The 18589-nt window shown below is 44.8% G+C and overlaps 1 protein-coding gene and 1 non-coding gene across 5 annotated transcripts in view; both read right to left on the reverse strand.

The window, feature by feature from the left end:
• PDE10A (phosphodiesterase 10A) overlaps positions 1 to 18589 on the reverse strand; it is a 353258-nt gene that overhangs the window by 70088 nt on the left and 264581 nt on the right. For all 4 annotated transcript variants that reach the window (XM_043592730.1, XM_043592728.1, XM_043592729.1 and 1 more), the window contains exons 7-12: positions 16154 to 16309; positions 14546 to 14596; positions 13455 to 13513; positions 11354 to 11405; positions 3243 to 3385; positions 635 to 727 (exon numbers count right to left, since the gene is read on the reverse strand). In XM_043592730.1, the coding sequence (XP_043448665.1) occupies positions 635 to 727; positions 3243 to 3385; positions 11354 to 11405; positions 13455 to 13513; positions 14546 to 14596; positions 16154 to 16309 (554 nt within the window). The remainder of the gene's footprint in view (positions 1 to 634; positions 728 to 3242; positions 3386 to 11353; positions 11406 to 13454; positions 13514 to 14545; positions 14597 to 16153; positions 16310 to 18589) is intronic.
• Positions 1182 to 1254, reverse strand: TRNAK-CUU. Its single transcript has one exon. It is a non-coding gene; the product is annotated as a tRNA-Lys (tRNA).

The raw sequence follows: 18589 nt of genomic DNA on the forward strand, positions 1-18589 counted from the left end.
CAATCCATGGAGGCCCTGCTTTCTGTCTGCTGCAAAGTTGCCCGATCTCTTATGAGTATTTTCTCTAATTTTAGACACACGCGCGCGCGCGCGCACACTCACACACACCCTACAAAATAGGCATCACTGTACCATTTTAAAGATGAGAAAACTGAGACTCCAAGAGATAAAGTAACTCACTCCAGGTCACTCCAGAGTTAATTAATGATGGGACAGGGATTCCAAGGTAGGAAATTTCATCAGGAGAGGTTACTGCCTTGTAAGGTACGGTTTGATGGAGAATATGCCCAGGAAAAAATGAGAACGCTATAATAACAATAATAAAATGATAATAATAATAATAATAAAAACGAAAGCAGCCTTAAAAGTTTAAACTGCTCCTGTATAAATGTGTTTATCGCGTCTTAATCTCCTGTAGCTGGATAGCATTAGTGGTTTGGAGTCTATCATTTTATAAATATCTGAAAACACTTGAGGACTGATAAGAGAGTTGGTTCAAAGAAAGGGTCACAGAGCGCCCAGGAGGAAAGACCTCACGGCGATGGCAGGTGGGGAACTGGGGGCGCGTCATTACAGAGGCCCCAGCCAAGTGGGACGTGACAGAGAGAAGGATGGGCCGTAAGCTATTTCTTACCTGTTGAAGCGTGGGTCTGCATAGGCATCTGGAATGTTCAGGACTTCCCCTGTTCTTGCTACCTGACCAGCAATCCCTTTCTCAATTGAAAATCTGCAGATATAAAACCAGAGGGACATGCTAATTAAAATATAGATGATGTCAAATAATTCGGAACATGGAACATTTCACCACCCACTAAAGAGTAAGCGAAAAAGCATTGTTTTCTTTTAAATACTCGCACTAATTTTACGTTGACGTATTCAAAATCACCTTATTAGGACATAATACGGAAAGGTAAAGTAGAAAACCACTGCACGGTCATCACGGGAGAGCTTGTTGTAGGATATAATCCACAACACATTAAACTACACTGGGTCACAAGTTGAAACTGAACAATGAACTAGCAGTCTCCTCTCATGACCAATAATAAATCTTTTATAGTTGCAAAGCACCTTGTAATTTACAAGATGCAATATAAGTTTTCTTTAACTATTTATACCTATTTTTATTTATTTATTTATTTATTTATTTATTTATTTATTTATTAGTTTTTAAGTAGGCTCTATGCCCAGTACGGGGCTTGAACTCATGACCCTGAGATCAAGAGCCTCACGCTCTACCGACTGAGCCAGCCAGGCACTCCTGAACATAAATTTTCTTAACGAATTCTCACTGTGGTGTGAACGGAAGCCCATAAGGTTCAGTAATTTGTCAGGACTCCTAAAATACTGGTGGCACAACAGAAACGAGGTCCACGCCAGTACACGTCCCACCACACCACACATATAGCCAAACTCATAGGTTACACGAGAGTTTACACCCGACTTGAGACACTATGCAGGACTAGGACTTGAAGGCATTTATAACACAAGCGCTGCCTAAAAATAACACAACTTACAATGTCCAGTATCTTTAATTCTCTAATTTGCCAAATTTAAAAACAGGCAAAATGCACGCTTTCTTTGATTACCCTTAATTATGTTTTGATATATCAGCGTTTTCTTTTACAAATATATTCTCATTTGATAGTTTTCTCGTTGTGCTATCATCATAGCTCATGCGCTCGTTTCAAAATTAGTTAAGAAAGATGTCTACAGTCTACGATATCTACAGGTTTCAAAAGCTGGAAAATACTTTTCATAATATTACATTTTCGACATTATAGGAAATCACTGTTCCTGAAATAAAGCTCAACTTTAAGGCTGTTCCCTAGGGGAAAAAATAAAAGGAAAGTCGACACAAAAGAGAATGAACTTTCTTAAAAGAGCAAAAAATGAACCCAACATCGCATAGAAAGCAAGCTTGTTTCGTCCTGGTTTTCTTGCGCTTCGAGCAAGACGAACAGAACAAATTAGACGGCTGTAGGAAAAGCGTGTTAGAACCATTTCATGATTTATGCCTGATTTTCCTGCTTGGCTGCCTCTGTCAGCGGAGGCCCTGGCGAGGCAGGCGCTCACATACACGGCTGGCACCAGCTGGCCACTGGAGCGAGCGCGGCCGGCACATTCCCCTCACTGTCTCTCCCAGGCCCGTCCACGCAAACTTCGAGTGACCGTCTCCAAAAGGAGATCGATACCAGCACCGTTAAGGGACACTGAGCCTTCGGCAAGAGAACTCCCTTTACCTAAATGACTACGTGCAGACTGACTTACTGAGGGGCTAAAAAGCAAATACACCAGAAATAAAACAAGTGAAAATAACCAATCTAAACAGTGCCACGACTTCGGACTGCGAATCCGTGAGTGTGGAATGCAGGGCCCAGCACAGAAGGGGAAGTGCTCAGGGGCAGGGGCAGTGGTGAGGCCTGGCTCGGGGCCACACGCATGTTTCTGGCACCTGATCCGCTCTCTTACACGACAGACCAAAGAAGAGCGGAACTTAGTTCGTGAGGAATTGTGTTTTCCTACGGCGTTTGCCACCACCAGAGCGCGTTACGCTCTTGCGGGGAAAAACAGTTGCACGAGACGTATAAGCAAAGGAACGCAAGGACGATCTCTGGGCGTCAGTGACGGTGCTCCCCGCAGCGGTTCAGACTGTGCGACCTGACTGTGGCAGGCACGCCTTACAGCCAGACCCCATTCCGTCCATTTAAGCGACGGCAGCTGCCACTTAAGGAACGAAGAAGGCTGTAGTTTCCAGATGCAGCGGGCGTGTGCTATCTGACTGAGCACACCAGCTGTTCGGTTACGGACTCGTGTGCTTAAGTCAAGTCATTCAGCCTATCAGGTCCATTTCCGCTACGGTCTGGACGCTGAGACCGCCGTCGGCTGGGAAGGGGCGGGGGCGACACCCCGCCGCTCCTACACAGAGGACCTGCAGACTCCAGGTGGGATGTTCCTTTACCTACCTGGGAGCACTAGTAAGTTTTTCCAACATGATTTCCAAAAGGACCGCCTCCGGAAGACGGCATTTCCAGGAGTGACGCTAAAGCTTCCTAGGCGCGGTTTCGCTGGCACTGCAATGTCATTCCCAGAAGTACTACCTTCAGGAGGCGGGTCCTGGTGGGAATGATATCACAGTATGACAAGTACTGTCAGCATACCTGTGAACAGGCACAGAAAGGTGGGTAACGGAACACCTGCACAGCCACACTCGCAGTAGAGGGACATTCTACTTCTAGCTGTACCTGATTTCTTTGGTCTTCTTGAAGACAGGTTTTCCTTCCTTTTCCTCTCCGATATCAAAAAGGTCTGAATATAACTCCTTGTTCTTATGGTCTACCTGGAAAAGTGCACAACGGTCGGCATTCACCAGATTTTTTGCATATATCTAAAGACAAACGATAAAGCGAGAGTGAGCCGACGGGAAATTCAGAGTTTAAAAGGCAAACGTTATCAGACACAAATCTAAATGTCAGCTGACCTATACTCCACCTGGGCAGCAAATGAGCGTGGTAACTAAACAAATGTGAGCATATAAACACTCTGTTAACGTGCTGACACCGGCCGGCACCGATATGGACAAACAAACAGCCGCGGGGTATGCACGCCGTGCTGCTGCCGACACCGCACGGGTCTCGAAGGGGCTGGAACGCAGTTACCGGCCCCGCCCCCTCAGAGCCCTTCCCTCACGCCGGTCCCTTTTCCAGAACCTTTAGGCTTACCCTCGTGCCCCCCGGGCGAGCCATTCTGCCGGGCTGGTATTCTGCGACACGTCGGTCGTGAACAAAACATGAAACGTAATCTCTCGTGAGGTTCGTATTCACGTTTGTTGCCCCTACTTGCTGCACTAACGATCCTGCGTAATTATTACTAAGCGTTTCCCGGGTGCCCACACGTTTACACACTCCGGGTGCCTTGATTCACTTAATCCTCACGGTAATAACATTAAGTCAGGGAGCATTTTCATCTCCACTTTACGTGTGAGGACAACCGAGGCAGGAGGTAACTCCTCATCCACTATCCCATGGCTAGTAAATGGCAGACCGCGTGTTTGAACTCGTGCTAGCTATTTTCATGGACTGGCTCTTGTAATAAAAACACCCTTTTCCATTTCTAACTGGAACACTCTGTTCACTTTGTCATTCACTTGTTCATCGGTCTCTTTCCGCAGTTACTTCTTTAACGCTAACATATCCCACTGACCCTGCCGGGTCGGGACTACGGCTGGAGAATTCCGGCAACCTCAGACCCCAGATTGTAGACATGAGATTTATTCCTCGGAGAAAAAGAGCTGATTCTTGGAGGAAAACAGCCATCACAAAAGTCTGTGCAAGAGGGACATGGGCCACCTTGTGGCCACCGGAAAATACATAATCTCATGTGAAACTACTTTATTGGTTTAATGAAAAGAAGTCAGCATGGGTTAGATATGCTGGTTCATCTCATATCATATACTTGTCTTTAAAGATTGTACTCATGCACTGAGTACAGGCTGTGCCAGGCACTGATTTTACTGCATATTAAGATTAAGAGAACTTGACAGTTTGTGTCTTTCCATTAGCCTGTGAGTTCTGGGACAGCAGAAGCTGCTTCTTTTTCCCACAGTATTGCAAATGCCCAGCACATGGCCTAGAGTAGAGGTCAGCTAACTAAGTCCATCAGCCAAAGCCAGCCCATTGCCTGTTTTTATAAATAAAATTTTATTGGGAAAGGATTATGTTCATTCCTTTACGCAATGTTTAAGGCTGCTACAATAGCAGAGCTCAGTGACTGCAATAGCGTTTGGCCCATGGAGCTTAAAACTTTACCAGAAAGGTTTGCCAACCCTTAGGTTAAAACACATAACCCTTGCGTAACCCAAGAAGTCTCAATAAACATTGGAGGAAGGATGAACGACATCAAGTTAGGGAGACAGTAAGGGGACTGTGTTTTGGCAAACGGAAGAATCGCCCATTTATTCTGCAAACTCATGGTATCTTGAACTTTTAAATAATAATAACGGTCCTGAACTATTAGTGATTACATTATGAAAAGCGAAATTTGCATCCCTACTGACTAGGTCATGTTAAATGCTTAATACTTTGGCACGTACTTATGTTAATAACTATAAACATCTAAACAGAACGGCCAATTTTCTAGAAAAGTGAGTTGATAAGTAATTGAAAAATCTGAGCAGAAATAGAATAATAGGGCTCCCGGGTGGCTCAGTCCGTTAAGAATCTGACTCTTGGTTTCGGCTCAGGTCATGATCTCACAGTGCGTGAGACTGAGACCTGTGTCGGGCTCTGAGGGGACAGTGCGGAGCCTGCTTGGGATTCTTTCTCTCTGCCCCTCTATTTATTTCTCTCAAAGTAAATAAACATTAAAAAAAAAAAGAAGAAACAGAATAATACAGACAATTGAAAAATTGTCAAAGCATTATCCCCATAAAAGGCATCAGGCCCAAATGATTTCAAATATGAATCACTTAAGAATCTTCAACAAATAAATTTCCACCCTATGTTCACAAAGAACACAAGTTTTTCGGTTATTTTCGAAGCCCTGCTATGCCACTGATACTGAAAATTAACAAAGATACTATAAAAAAGCAAATCACAGACCAATTCACCTTGGAACCCAGAGAAAACTCATGAATAAAAATTTTAGTAAATCAGACTTAGGAATTAACGTATTATAATATTTAAAAACTATTCAGAACTGTTCAGTATCATAAACTCTAATATTTCATAGTAGCAATAAAACAAAGGAAGAGATGATGCAATTATCTTCATGTCGCCAAAAATGCACGTGAAGCAATTCAGCCATCCTTCACGATAAAAACTTCGGTCAAGTGAAACCGAAGACTGGATCCACACGCACGTGTGTGTATGTGTACGCCTATACCCATATCCTAAGCCCCTACAATGTCTGGCTTTGACAACCAACGGGGCCACACCCGGTGGACCCACAGCGCTATGGGAACCTGGGACACTTGCCTTAAGGGGCTCACACACAGACTCAGTTGCCTCAGGGACCAGCGCACAAGCAGCAGTTGGAGAAGCTCCTAGAATGTACCTGAAGGAGATTCATTTGCTAATTTTAAAGTGCCTGCCAGATGGGCAGGAGCCCTGGGGGACACAAAAGCGCTGGTGCCTTTTCTGCACTCCCCCTGTACCTTAACAGCGCTGATGGGTGCACCCCAGAGGCCGTGAAAGCCGGTGGGTGCACCCCAGCCCAGCGCTGCCCGTCAGCCTCACTACCGCTGGTGGGCGTATGCAGTCCACACAGGGGGTCCTCCTTGATCACCTGGCTCTGGTGGCCGGGGCAGGGGTGGGGAGCTTGCATCACCGGGGCCTACAGGACTGTGACAATCCAGGCTACCCCTCGCCCCATCCCCCCAGGGCACGACACCGACCACAGACTGAAACACACCCCTCCTTCCTGTGAAAAAGGCCTGTGGACTTGTCACGGAGCTTCGACCTGAGGAGCCGTCGCAGGCTTGCCCACCTGGAGACCCCAGGGGAGCATCAGGGGCGGTTGGTCGAGGACGCCATCTTCGTGCTCTCCTCGGCCCTGTCACAGCTCGCCAGTACCTCTCAGAAAGGAGCTCGTACGCTCGTCTGGAGCCCCAAGTTTTACAAATGTCCCCCAGTTCAGCCGCCCTGGAGGCCAGCTCCACAGCTGAGGCCCACGTACGGTCGTACGTACATCTGCATCATCCAAAAGCTGCTGCCTGACATTCTCCTTCTCATCAGCCAGGAACGAGGCACTGACACATCCTTCCGCGTGTAGCACTGTTAGGTCTTAGCACACCCTTCACGAGGGGCCCTACCAAGAATACATCCGGCTGCTGAGACGACCGCAAAGGTGTGAAAGGCCATCAGGCGCCAGGGGAAGCTGAACGATGAGGCCTGCACAAGGTGCCCCCGCAAGGCCGGGGGGAGACAGCTGTCTCACCTCGTACAGAGAAACAACACAGAGACGGGCGCCTGGGGTGGGGGGCTCTGTGGGTTGAGCGTCCGACTTCGGCTCAGCTCATGGTCTCACGGTCTGTGAGTCTGAGCCCCGCATGGGGCTCTGTGTTGACGGCTCGGAGCCTGGAGCCTGCTTCGGATTCTGTGTCTCCCTCTCTCTCTGCCCCTCCCCTGCTCACGCTCTGTCTCTCTCTCTCAAAAATAAATAAACATTTTTTAAAAAGGAAACAAACACAGAGAGTTGAGCAAAATGAAGAAAATAGAGAATATGTTCCAAACAAAGGAACAAGATAAAGCATCAGAAAAAGAAACTAATGAAATGGAGATCGGTAACTTAGATAGAACTCAAGAACGGTCATAAAGACGCTCGCCCAACACGGGGAAGAGACCAACACAGTGAGAACGGACAACACACTCAATGATGAAAAGCTGAGAGCTTTTCCTCTGAGATCAGGAATAAGACAAGGATGCCACTCTCGCCGTTTTGTTCAACAGAGTATTAGCAGTTCTAGCCAGAATAGTGACGTAAGAGAAAGAAAAGGCATCCACATTCGACAAAAAGAAGTAAAACTGACATGATTTTATAGAGAGAAAACCCTAAAGACTCCGCGGGCGCGCACACACACACACGCACACAAAACCTTTTAGAACTAATGAACAACTTCAGTAAAATTGCAGGGTATGAAATGAACATACAGAAATCTGCTGCATTTCTATATGCTAACCAACTATTACAAACAGAAACTAAGAAAACAATCCCATTTACAATTGCATCAAAAGAATAAAATACCGAGGAACAAATTTCATCAAGGAAAGGAGAGACCTGTATGCTGGAAATTGTAAGACACTGATGAAAAAAGTTGAAGACACAAATAATTGGAAAGATACTCCATGCTCATGGATTGGAGGAACTAATATTGTTAAGATGACTGTATTATCCAAAACATCTACAGATTCAATGTAATCCCTATCAAAATCCCAATGGAATTTTTCACAGAACTAGAACACAGAATCCTAACATTCCACACACGATACTTCAAATAGCCAGAGCAATCTTGAGAAAGAACCAGTCTGGAAGTATCACGGTCCCTGATTTCAAACGATATGACAAAGCTATAATAATCAAAACAGTATGGTTCTGGCATAAAAACAAAATAGAGAGTCCACACAGATGGTCAATTTGTGACAAAGAAGGCAAGAATATAAATGGGGAAAGGGTCGTCTCTTCCATAAAGGGTGCCAGGAAAACTCGACAGCCAGGATGCAAAGGAATGAAACTGGTCTAGTATTTTGAAACACATGAAGAAACTAACTCACAATGGATTGATTAGAGACTTGAATGGGAGACCTGAAACCATAAAATTACAAGAACAAAAATATAGGCAGTAAGTTCTTTGACCCTGGTCTTGGCAATGTTTTTTTTTTTTTTTTTCTGGTTTGTTTTTGTTTCTTTTTGTTGTTTTTGGATCTGATTCCAAAAGCAACGGCAACAAAAAGCAAAAGTAAGTGGGAATACACAAACAAGAAATCTTTTGCACAGCAAAGGAAACCATCAAAAAAATGAAGAGGAGATCTATTGAATGGGAGAAAATATTTACAAATCATATATCCAGTAAGGGATGAATATCCGAAATATATAAAAAATGCATACAACGAAACAGCAAAACACAACAATCCAATTAATAAATGGGCATAGGATTTGAACAGATGTTTTCCCAAAAAAGACATCGGACGGTCAACAGGTATGTGAAAAAGATGCTTAATTAACATCATGAATCGTCACGAAAATGCAAACCAAAACCTCTATGACGTATTACCTAAAACTCTTGAAATCAAGAGTCAGAAGCTCAACTGACTGAGCCGCCCAGGTGCCCAAATTCTGCCTCATTTAAAAAAAACATACAATTTGCGGTAGTGGGTGATTCATTTGGTTGAGCGTCCAACTCTTGATTTCACTTCAGGTCACGATCACACGGTTCGCGAGATAGAGCCCCAGGCTGACAGCACAGAGTCTGCTTGGGTTTCTCTCTCTCCCCTTCCTCACTTGTGCACAGGTGTCTCTCAAAATACATAAACATTAAAAAAAACTCCGCAATTAGGTAATAGAAAGAAGAGAGTGCATATGTTTGATAAGGCAAATTTTACTGTTCAGTGTGCTATTGAATATGTCAGAAAATCAAGAAAATCAACTGAAAAACAATCACAGGTTGTGAGAAAGGCTTCTTCTGTTTTAAGATCAGTGATTCTGAACATAACATTCACGTTTTCATTCTCCCCAAATAGAGGCTTTCAGTTTGAACTGGTACTCTTATGTGCTGAAATCAGAAATCCTAGACCTGTTTTGGGAACATTTATGAACTCCAAACATCAGAGGGTCATCCTAAAAGCCACCTGCCTCTCTCATTCATGCCCGCATGTATGCACGTGCACACACACGCGCACACACACGCAGCTTTACTCGTAAGTGGAAAGCAACTTCTTGATAACAAGAGTGGATTTAAGATTCAGTGAAAACAAGGCACACTGTTGGATGGAAGCAGGGAGAGTAACAAATTTTCCTCAGGGTGTAAGCTCCCATATCTCATCCTTAGGTATGTTGGTTGTAGGACCCCAGCAGATACTACGTAACTACTTAAGGACTTTTCCTCGTATTTCTAATTTGCCAGGAGTTTGCATCTACTGGATGTTGAGTATTATAAAGTTTTTGTAATCCATTCTTAAAATAATGTAATTTTTCTCCCTTTACTCAATTAGAATCGGGAACGACGTTGGGGCGCCTGGGTGGCGCAGTCGGTTAAGCGTCCGACTTCAGCCAGGTCATGATCTCACGGTCCGTGAGTTCGAGCCCCGCGTCAGGCTCTGGGCTGATGGCTCAGAGCCTGGAGCCTGTTTCTGATCTTGTGTCCCTCTCTCTCTCTGCCCCTCCCCTGTTCATGCTCTGTCTCTCTCTGTCCCAAAAATAAATAAACATTGAAAAAAAAAATTAAAAAAAAAAAAAAAAAGAATCGGGAACGACGTTAATTTATTACTTAACGTCGAACTGCTCTTGCATTCCTGGGGTGAATGCTTCTTAGCTGATGTCACTTTTCCTCCTGGGTTTGCTGTTTATCACTGATTTCGGATGTTTGCGTCTATATTCTGCTCAGTGGCTTTCCTTTTTCCTACCGTTGGGGAATATGAGCGTTAGGTCAAAAAGTCAAGGAATAGCCAGTGTCGGTGAGAATGTGGAGAAGCCGGAACCCGGGTGCACTGCTGACGGGAACAGAACCTGGTGCAACTGCACGGAAAACAGCCTAGCAGCTCCTCCGGAAGTGAAACACACAATCCCCGTGCGACCTGGCAGTGCCACTCCCTAAGTACGGAGCAACTGAAAACACGTATTCAAGCGAAGAAAGCTATACAGATGTTCAAAGCAGTACTTTTCCCATCAGCCAAAATGTGGCAACAATCCAAACGTTTATCAGCTGACGATGGGCAAAGAACGTACACGTCTATCCACATAACAGAGTATTATTCAGCCACAGAAATGAGTGAAGTGCTGATATTTGCTACAGCACGGGAGGACTTGAACACAGTACGCTAAGGGAAAAAAGCCAGGCACAAAACCCACATATTACATGATCTCTTTTATGGGAGATGTCTAGAACAGGTAAATCCACAGAAAAAGAATTAGGTTAGCGGTTGCTTAGGATGGGGGCGGGGGTGGGCAGGAAGGAGAATGGGGGCCTCAATAGATGATGGCTAAAATGACACGGAGTGTCTTTTTTAAGTAATGAAAATGTTCTAAATCGACAGGTGATGGCTTCACGTATCTTTGAATATGCTAAAAACCACTGAACTGACCACTCGAAACGGATGAATAGTGTGGTATGTGAATTACATCTCAATAAAAACGGTCTTCAAAAAGATAAATAATACAAGAACCAGTCAACAAGTATTTTCCCTAGTCAAGCTATGTTAATCCATATATTTATATTTCTATATTCTTAATATTTTTCACTTCATAGAAGTCTACTTCCTGTGGCTTTCAGCTCCAAGTGCCCACTAGTCTTCCAGAAGAGAGGAACACGTAAGACTAAAACTAAACAGAACGAACCTCAAGTGGTTGGGAATCCCCACTACGGTCGATATGCACAAGGTCTTTTGGAGAATATAAGAAGGCACCGAATGTTTTTCAAAGTTTAGCTCGCCACTAACTAATGAAAAGCTCAGACGTTTTCCCAAAAGTTATTCAAACCCCCTCACAATGAACAAAAGTCACAAAGAAATCAAACCAACACCTGGAGATCACTAAGTGCCGTCTTTCCATCATGATTTTAAGATAGCTTATGCCTCTAATAATGCATTAAAATGTTCCCCCATATATTAGGACATGAATCATTTTCGAACAAAAACCAACCTACCATTATGTGTTCAAGTAGAGAGTCTATTGCGACTATGTTATCAAAATATGTCCTGGAAAAAAAGGAACAGAAAACTGGTAATTACTCTAAATAGGAACACAGAACATCTTAAACTTTGCATACATTTCCCAGTTTTGTCTACATTTAAGTAAAAAACGTAAAGATACATGTTGTTTGATTTGTGTCCTTTTGTGGAAACAACCAATAACAAGTTACTTTAGAGATAAATGAAACCTTATCAGTAACTTTCGTATGGAGTATCTAATTTTGGAGAGTATTTTATTGGTAAGTACCTATTTGAGAGCAAGTTTGTAGCATTTAAGTAAAACTATGAAGGGATAAAATTGCTCACCATTTTTAATATTTTCATGAATAACTTTGATCTGAAATAAAAATGTTCAAATTTGCTTAATCTCATTAATACAGTTAAAATGTAAATTAGCACTGAAAACCTGGAAAGTTAAAACACAGTTGCACTGTACTGAGAAAGCCATGTAACTCATTGGAGAAGAAACATCAGAATACAAGACATAATGACGACCTGATCATTTTACACGAGTAACTTGTGTTCATTATTACAAACAGCAGGTAAATACTTAGGAGATACGTGGCAGCTACATTGAAATGTCAACCTGATAAACGAGGAATGAGTAGGCATGTATTCTAGGGGATATTTTAATATAGGATCTACTGGTTCCTGGGAACTTAGCAAGGGACTCAGAATTAAGATAACTGAAGAGTGATAAACAATGCCTTTCGCTTAAAAGACAAATTACCCAGCTTGGAGCCACTGAGACTCTGCTAATGTAACATACCACAAGCAAGGGGGGAAGGTCCAGTGGGTTTCCCCGAGGGAAGAGATTTACAGAGATCGAATCGGGCTGTGGAAGCCTTGCAAGGTGTTCAACTCCACTAGCAAAGGAAGGTGAGTGGCTTCCCTTCCTGTGCGCTTGGGTGGTCAAGTCATGTGTCCCAGAAGTACTGTTTGATTCTGTCTCGGGGACACAGGGGCCTGGTGATCAAAGGAAAGCACCCTCATCCCCATGCTTCTCTAATTGCGTATTTCAAAACATCATGTAACACAAAGCAGCACCTTCAGACTAATGAGTGCTGGGGTCCCAACAGTCCTTGATGACGAAGGTACTAAGTGCCACCAAAGTGGCCCGTGAGGGAGGACGCGGTCCCGGCCGCTGCTGGTGGCCGTGGAACAGCAGGTACATTATTCCTCCAATAACTTGCCAGAGGATGTGGCCCTGAAGTGACCACCTCCTGGGCCATTATTTCAGATTTCGGCCATTCAGCAGATGGCTCAGATCTACAGACAACCCCACTGGGAGCAGGGGAACCAATATGAACCGACGTTGCGGTGAACGTCCCTACCTGCTTCCGCCCCCGCCCAAGGAAGCTTTTCCAGGGCAAACTTCGGGGAAATGGAACATTTTCTCTGAAGTGGTATTTGAGCTCCCATACATGGGAAAATTAAAATAATAGTAATATTGCCGATACGGGGGCGCCTGGGTGGCTCAGTCGGCGAAGTGTCCGACTCTCGGTTTCGGCTCAGGTCGTGATCTCATGGTTCGTGAGTTCCAGCCCCACGGTGGCTCTGTGCTGACAGCGTGGAGCCTGCTTGGGATTCTCTGTCTCTCCTTCTCTCTCTTTCTCTGCCCCTCCCTGCTCACTTTCTCTCTCAAAACAAATAAATAAACTTAAAAAAGATATTGCTCATCTGGTTTAATTTACTGATATTTTCAGAAAATGCCAGAGAGGGTTTTTGGAAAATAATAAACTAGAACATTTCCTCTTCTACTGCTCTCGGCTTTCTCCTGCAAAAACAGAAATACTTAGTACCTTTAACATGCGCTAGTGAGTCTGATTAGAAGATACGCACCAAATTGCAAATAAGTATTATCGCATATACGTCTGCAAACCTTCACTTGTAAAGTGACCACGGGTGCGAACGTAACCTCACGGTCCAGGACGGGAACCTTTCTTACCAGACTACCGACTGCAGAATACACAGTACCTATTGCCGTCGGAGCCTGCACTGAGGGTAAACCCCTGATCCGGAAGAACTACGTCACCCCTCGAAACCAACACTTACTTGGATACGTCAAGTAGGAAGTCATTCAATTCGGTCTGCTTGGCAAGGCCTCTGCACACCTGCCAAAGAGAATGATGACTATTAATTGTAAGAGAGCTCCCCTGACGAAAAGGAACAATTCCAGAATACTATTTGCCCTCACTGTATTTTGAAAGTGACGCGATCACTTTTTATAACATGGTAATACTATCAATGGCAAGTTGAGACTTGAGATACTTCAATCCCAAGTATCTATGGAAGGCTTACGTGTGCTAAGCTCTGTTTTACGCACTTTATTATCTCACTTAATCAGCACAGAACACCACGGACTAGGGATTTGCTTTCCTCGTTGAAGCAAGAAGTCGTGCAGAACCACGCTCCCGCTCCAGAGTCACTGAGGGACGGGGCCAGCATTCAGACCCAGGCGACCAACCTCCACGGCTGCTCTTTAAAACTACTTCCCACTTCACGCGACTGACACGTGGGCACGCATCCCGCTTATACGCGAGACGGTCGGGTCCGAGAGGTCCTTGCTCCCCACGCTATCACCCTCTAACTGTGTGCCTTTTCTCCTCCTATCCCACAATCTGAGTTTGCTGAAACAGATTTTTCTGCAACAAAGAGAGGTGGAGGGTACGAGGGGAGAATTGTTTTGCTGCCGTGTCCCCGAATTCTGAGGTTGAGTTACTGGGAGACTCAATAAAGTCTGTGGTCTTTCCAACGAGAGCGTATTTTCAAGAGAAGCCAGTATCTGAAATTGGGCACGAAAGTTTCATATACCATTTAGTTCAGAGGATGCCTTAATTTAGGAAATGGGACTCATGATAATATCAATGTTACTGCCAGCAGGAGGCCGTCAGTGGAAAGCAAATACTGTGACAGAGCCCACACCATTTACTGTATAAACGATTTATAGTTATACATAAATCCACGGCAGTAATTGCAAGATGTTAAAGGCAGGGAGTAAGTAAATATAAGTGAGTAGACACAAGAGTTGAGAAATAACAAAACACCTAATATCCAAAAATGACACACTAGGGTCACTTAGTAAGCCCCACCCCCCCCCCCCAGTGGGGCACCGGAGCCCCCAGGAAAACACCCCCGGGACACACCTGCACCTGATGGATGGCTACTGAAGCCCAGGCAAGATTTGCTGTCGCGACCTACAAAAAAAGGGATGACACGCGTTTTGATTAGTCACATGCAGAGACCCCAACACAGCGCCTCCAGCATAACCGTGTATGAGTAATTTCCTGAGCCCACTGAGTATCTGAATATTTTGCCAAACGCAGAGCATCGAATATGTAGAAGGTTTCTCTTTCGTATTTCCTGCTCCTTTATAATGGAGCCTAACGCTCTCCCGATCCTCTTAATTTGGGATAAAAAAGCAAGACAAAGGCCCGAGAGAGCTAGCCCCTGACGATTTTCACAGAAAATGATTACTTTCCAGTTGAACAAAAACACTATTAAAATGGCCTCGGTGACTAGCATAAAACGATGAAGTATTTGCAACCTTCTGCTGACAAGTTCTCAAATTCCTGACCCTTCCGCTTCTTTTATTGTTCGTTCGCTTCCCCAACATTTGCTGGGTGCCTAGTAGGTACCGGGCACTCCCCTAGATGCCGGGGACCCGGCCACCAGCAGCGACACCGCAACAGCTCACGGCGGACCGTGGGAGAGAGAAAGACGAGGAGGAGAGTCAGCGAGGTGCACGGCGCGCCAGCTGCTGACAAGGGGCCAGAGAAAGAAGGAGGCCCCAGAGGGAGAGGAAATGCTGGGGGAGCCGCCCGAGTCCACATGCAGCGCTCAGGGAAGGCCTCCTCCGCGAGAGGGCAGCACGTGGGGACAGCTCCTGAGGGGGGCGGCTGGGTCGGGACAACGAGGACACGCACAGCCCAGGCCGAGGGACAGCACGTGTGCGGGCTCCGAGCCGGAGCGGGTCAGCCTTGCTCGAGGGTCCAGCGTGGCTGGGGGAGGGGGGAGCAGGAGGTGGGGGTCATCCCGGTAAGTGGACAAGGCCCCTGAGGGACGGGCGCATATGCACCCTGGGAGTGACACACACATCCCGGCAGTAACTGGTTTTAGGGTTAATGAGCCAATTGTGATCCAGGGAATACTTCACGGAGCCCACTGGTTTCCAAATGTATTTGGTGCTGGAGCCTTTACTCAGGATACGCTCTAGGGAGAGGTCGTTTTTAAGAAAACTTTATAAAGACAACCAGAAAGTGAAAATTCTACAAAGGCATCCTGCTACTTTATTTAGTTCATAATACGGCACACTTCAATTTGTCTTGTTAGAATGGATTCCTACTAAAATAAATTATTGGATTTCTTTTTTTATTAACGCGTAGGTATTATTTTTGAGAAAGAAAGAGAGACTGCCCATGCATACGACCTTGACTGGGGGAGGGGCAGAGAGCGAGGGGGACAGAGGATCCCAAGCAGGCTCTGAGCTGTCAGCACAGAGCCCAAAGGCGGGGCTCGAGCTCACGAACGATGAGATCGTGACCTGAGCCGAAGCTGGACACTTAGCCGACTGAGCCACCCAGGCGCCCCTAGATTACTATACGTCTAATTGAATCAGTTTTCCCTCTAAATAAGTACAAAAGAAAAAGTTTTTAAAAACCATCAAAACGTTGTTAAGCAACGTGTGGTTTGCGCTATTCACTCATCCATTAACTGAACAATATTAATGAGTAGCCTCAGCGGGCTAGCCTCACCTCCTGATGACTCATACAGAAGGCTTCTTTGCCCCAGTGCCGATACAGCTCAAGGATGCCAATCAAATCACCGATTGCAGTGACAATCGGTAAACAAAGAACAGACTGTATACGGGTCCCAGACTCCAGGCCAGTACCTCTTGGAAATCGTTCGTCCTGAAAAATAAAGGGAGAAAAGATACAGATTCAGTTTCAGTAAGAGATGGAATTGTTATGTTATGATTCTTGTCAGAAATCGCCTAATACTTGCAATAAAACACAGCTAGTCTCTTTAAAAGGAAAACCAAATGACAATGGACACTATAAACTGTATTATCTTTGGGGGCTTATCTTAGGGGGCACACGCAGCCCGATGTTTACGGCAGCACTATCGACAACAGCCAAACTACGGAAAGAGCCCAAATGTTCATCGACTAACAAACGGATCAAGAAGACGTGGTGCATGGATACAAGGGAATACTACTCAACCATCAAAGAGAATGAAATCGTGCCATTTGCAACGACGTGGATGGAACCAGGGTGTATTATGCTAAGCAAAATGCCTCAGAGACAAATACCATACGATTTCACTCGTATGTGGAATTTAAGAAACAGAACAGGTGAATACATGGGAATGGGGGAAAAAAGAGACAGGGACTGTATTTAAGACATTTTTAAATACAGAGAACAGACTGAGGGTTGTTGGAGGGCGGTGGGTGGGGGATGGGCTAGAAGGGTGAGGGGCATTAAGGACACTTGTTGAGATGAGCACGGGGTGTCATATGTGAGTGATGAAATCACTAAAGTCTACTTCTGAAACCAATTACTATACTATATGTTAACTAACTAGAATTTAAATCATAATTTGGGAAAAAAAAGTTTATCTTTAGTAACCTGGCACCTATATACAGATACTGCTTTAATGTTTCTTTATCCCTGTGGAGTAGAATTTACTTAATTAATGAATATATATTAATTTCATGCCATAATAAAAGGAATTATGCTGGCTAACACGTATTTATCCGTCACCGTCTATGTGCCGTAACTTTTCCGGGGCCTTTACCGGTATAATGTCACGAGTGAAAACGACTCCACATGTAAACACCACAAGAAGGAAAGTTTATTGTTTCTTTTCTTTTTTTCAGGTTAGAATAATGTCAAAGTGTGTGGGTTTCTCAAAAAGTGTTTAATGTTTTATTTATTTTTGAGAGAGACAGAGACAGAGAGCAGGAGAGGGGCAGAGAGAGGGAGACACAGAGTTGGAAGCAGGCTCCAGACTCTGAGCTGTCGGCACAAGAGCCTGATGCGGGGCTCAAACTCACAAACTGTGAGATTATGACCCGAGCAGAAGTCGGATGCTTAACCAACTGAACCACCCAGGCACCGCAAATAATGTCAAAGTGTACGTTAACGATGATCTTTCTGATTGAATCTCAAAGGCCCATATTAAGTATTCAAATCATCTAATAATTATCAATTACTTATAAAGAATGAAATTAGTCCTTTGACTTTAATAACTTTCTAGCTTAACAAATCACTCAAAGGAATACAGGGAAATCAAATGAATTAATCCCAAAACACTAACTCTCCTTATTGAATTTCTGCTGTTCTGTAGGAAGCTTTTCATAAATCAACAGCACAGATCAGTATTGCTGATTTACAGGTCTTTTGAAAGCTTGAATATACACTAGGACATGTTCAAGGGACAACCTATATGGGATCTTAACACTTTCCAAAACTGCAGTGTGTTTGAGATGGGACATCGTGTGAGTTTACAGTGCAAACATGCTGATTTGGCATATTCATCTGTTGTAATATGACCGCCATTGTAGTAGTTTGCATTTCTATCTCGTCACATGAGTAGCCTACGACTAGATCTAGTCTTTCAGGGACCTTCATCATCTACATCCGCATCTATACAGATAACTGGAGGCAAAACCACGATTAAAACCCAGGTCTCTCGACTCCGAGTTAGCACTTTCCAGAGCAATTTCCTTACACCTGTTTGCCTACCTGTCCATTTCAGCCTAAACTCAGGGAGTGACTCTTCATCACGAGGCTCACCTATCGCGTGGGAGACTGCACTAAGGGCTCCGTTTCGTCACGTTCCCTACGTCCGCGTCCTTCGTCAGTACCCTCCGGTATCGAGTCCGGGTTTGCTTACGTGATTCACTTGAACCAACGCGAGGGTGGGAAATGCGATACCAGCAGAGGCTTGAAAACTCACTTGCATGTTCCAAGTCTTCTCTGGAAGCCTTGCCACCATCGCTGAGAACATTCCAGGCTGGCCTTACTTAGGGGTGGGGTGGGGTGGGGAGCTGGGGAGGTGTGGGAGTGACAAACACAGAGAACTGAGGCCATCTAAGGCCAGCCAGTTGACGTCAGTCGACGGCCAGTTGACGTCAGATGCACAAGCAAGCCTAGCTGAAGGTGGCCCAATCCAGGGCTCAGGAGAAG

Source organism: Prionailurus bengalensis, chromosome B2 (genome assembly GCF_016509475.1).
Source record: "Prionailurus bengalensis isolate Pbe53 chromosome B2, Fcat_Pben_1.1_paternal_pri, whole genome shotgun sequence".
Taxonomy (NCBI): domain Eukaryota; kingdom Metazoa; phylum Chordata; class Mammalia; order Carnivora; family Felidae; genus Prionailurus; species Prionailurus bengalensis.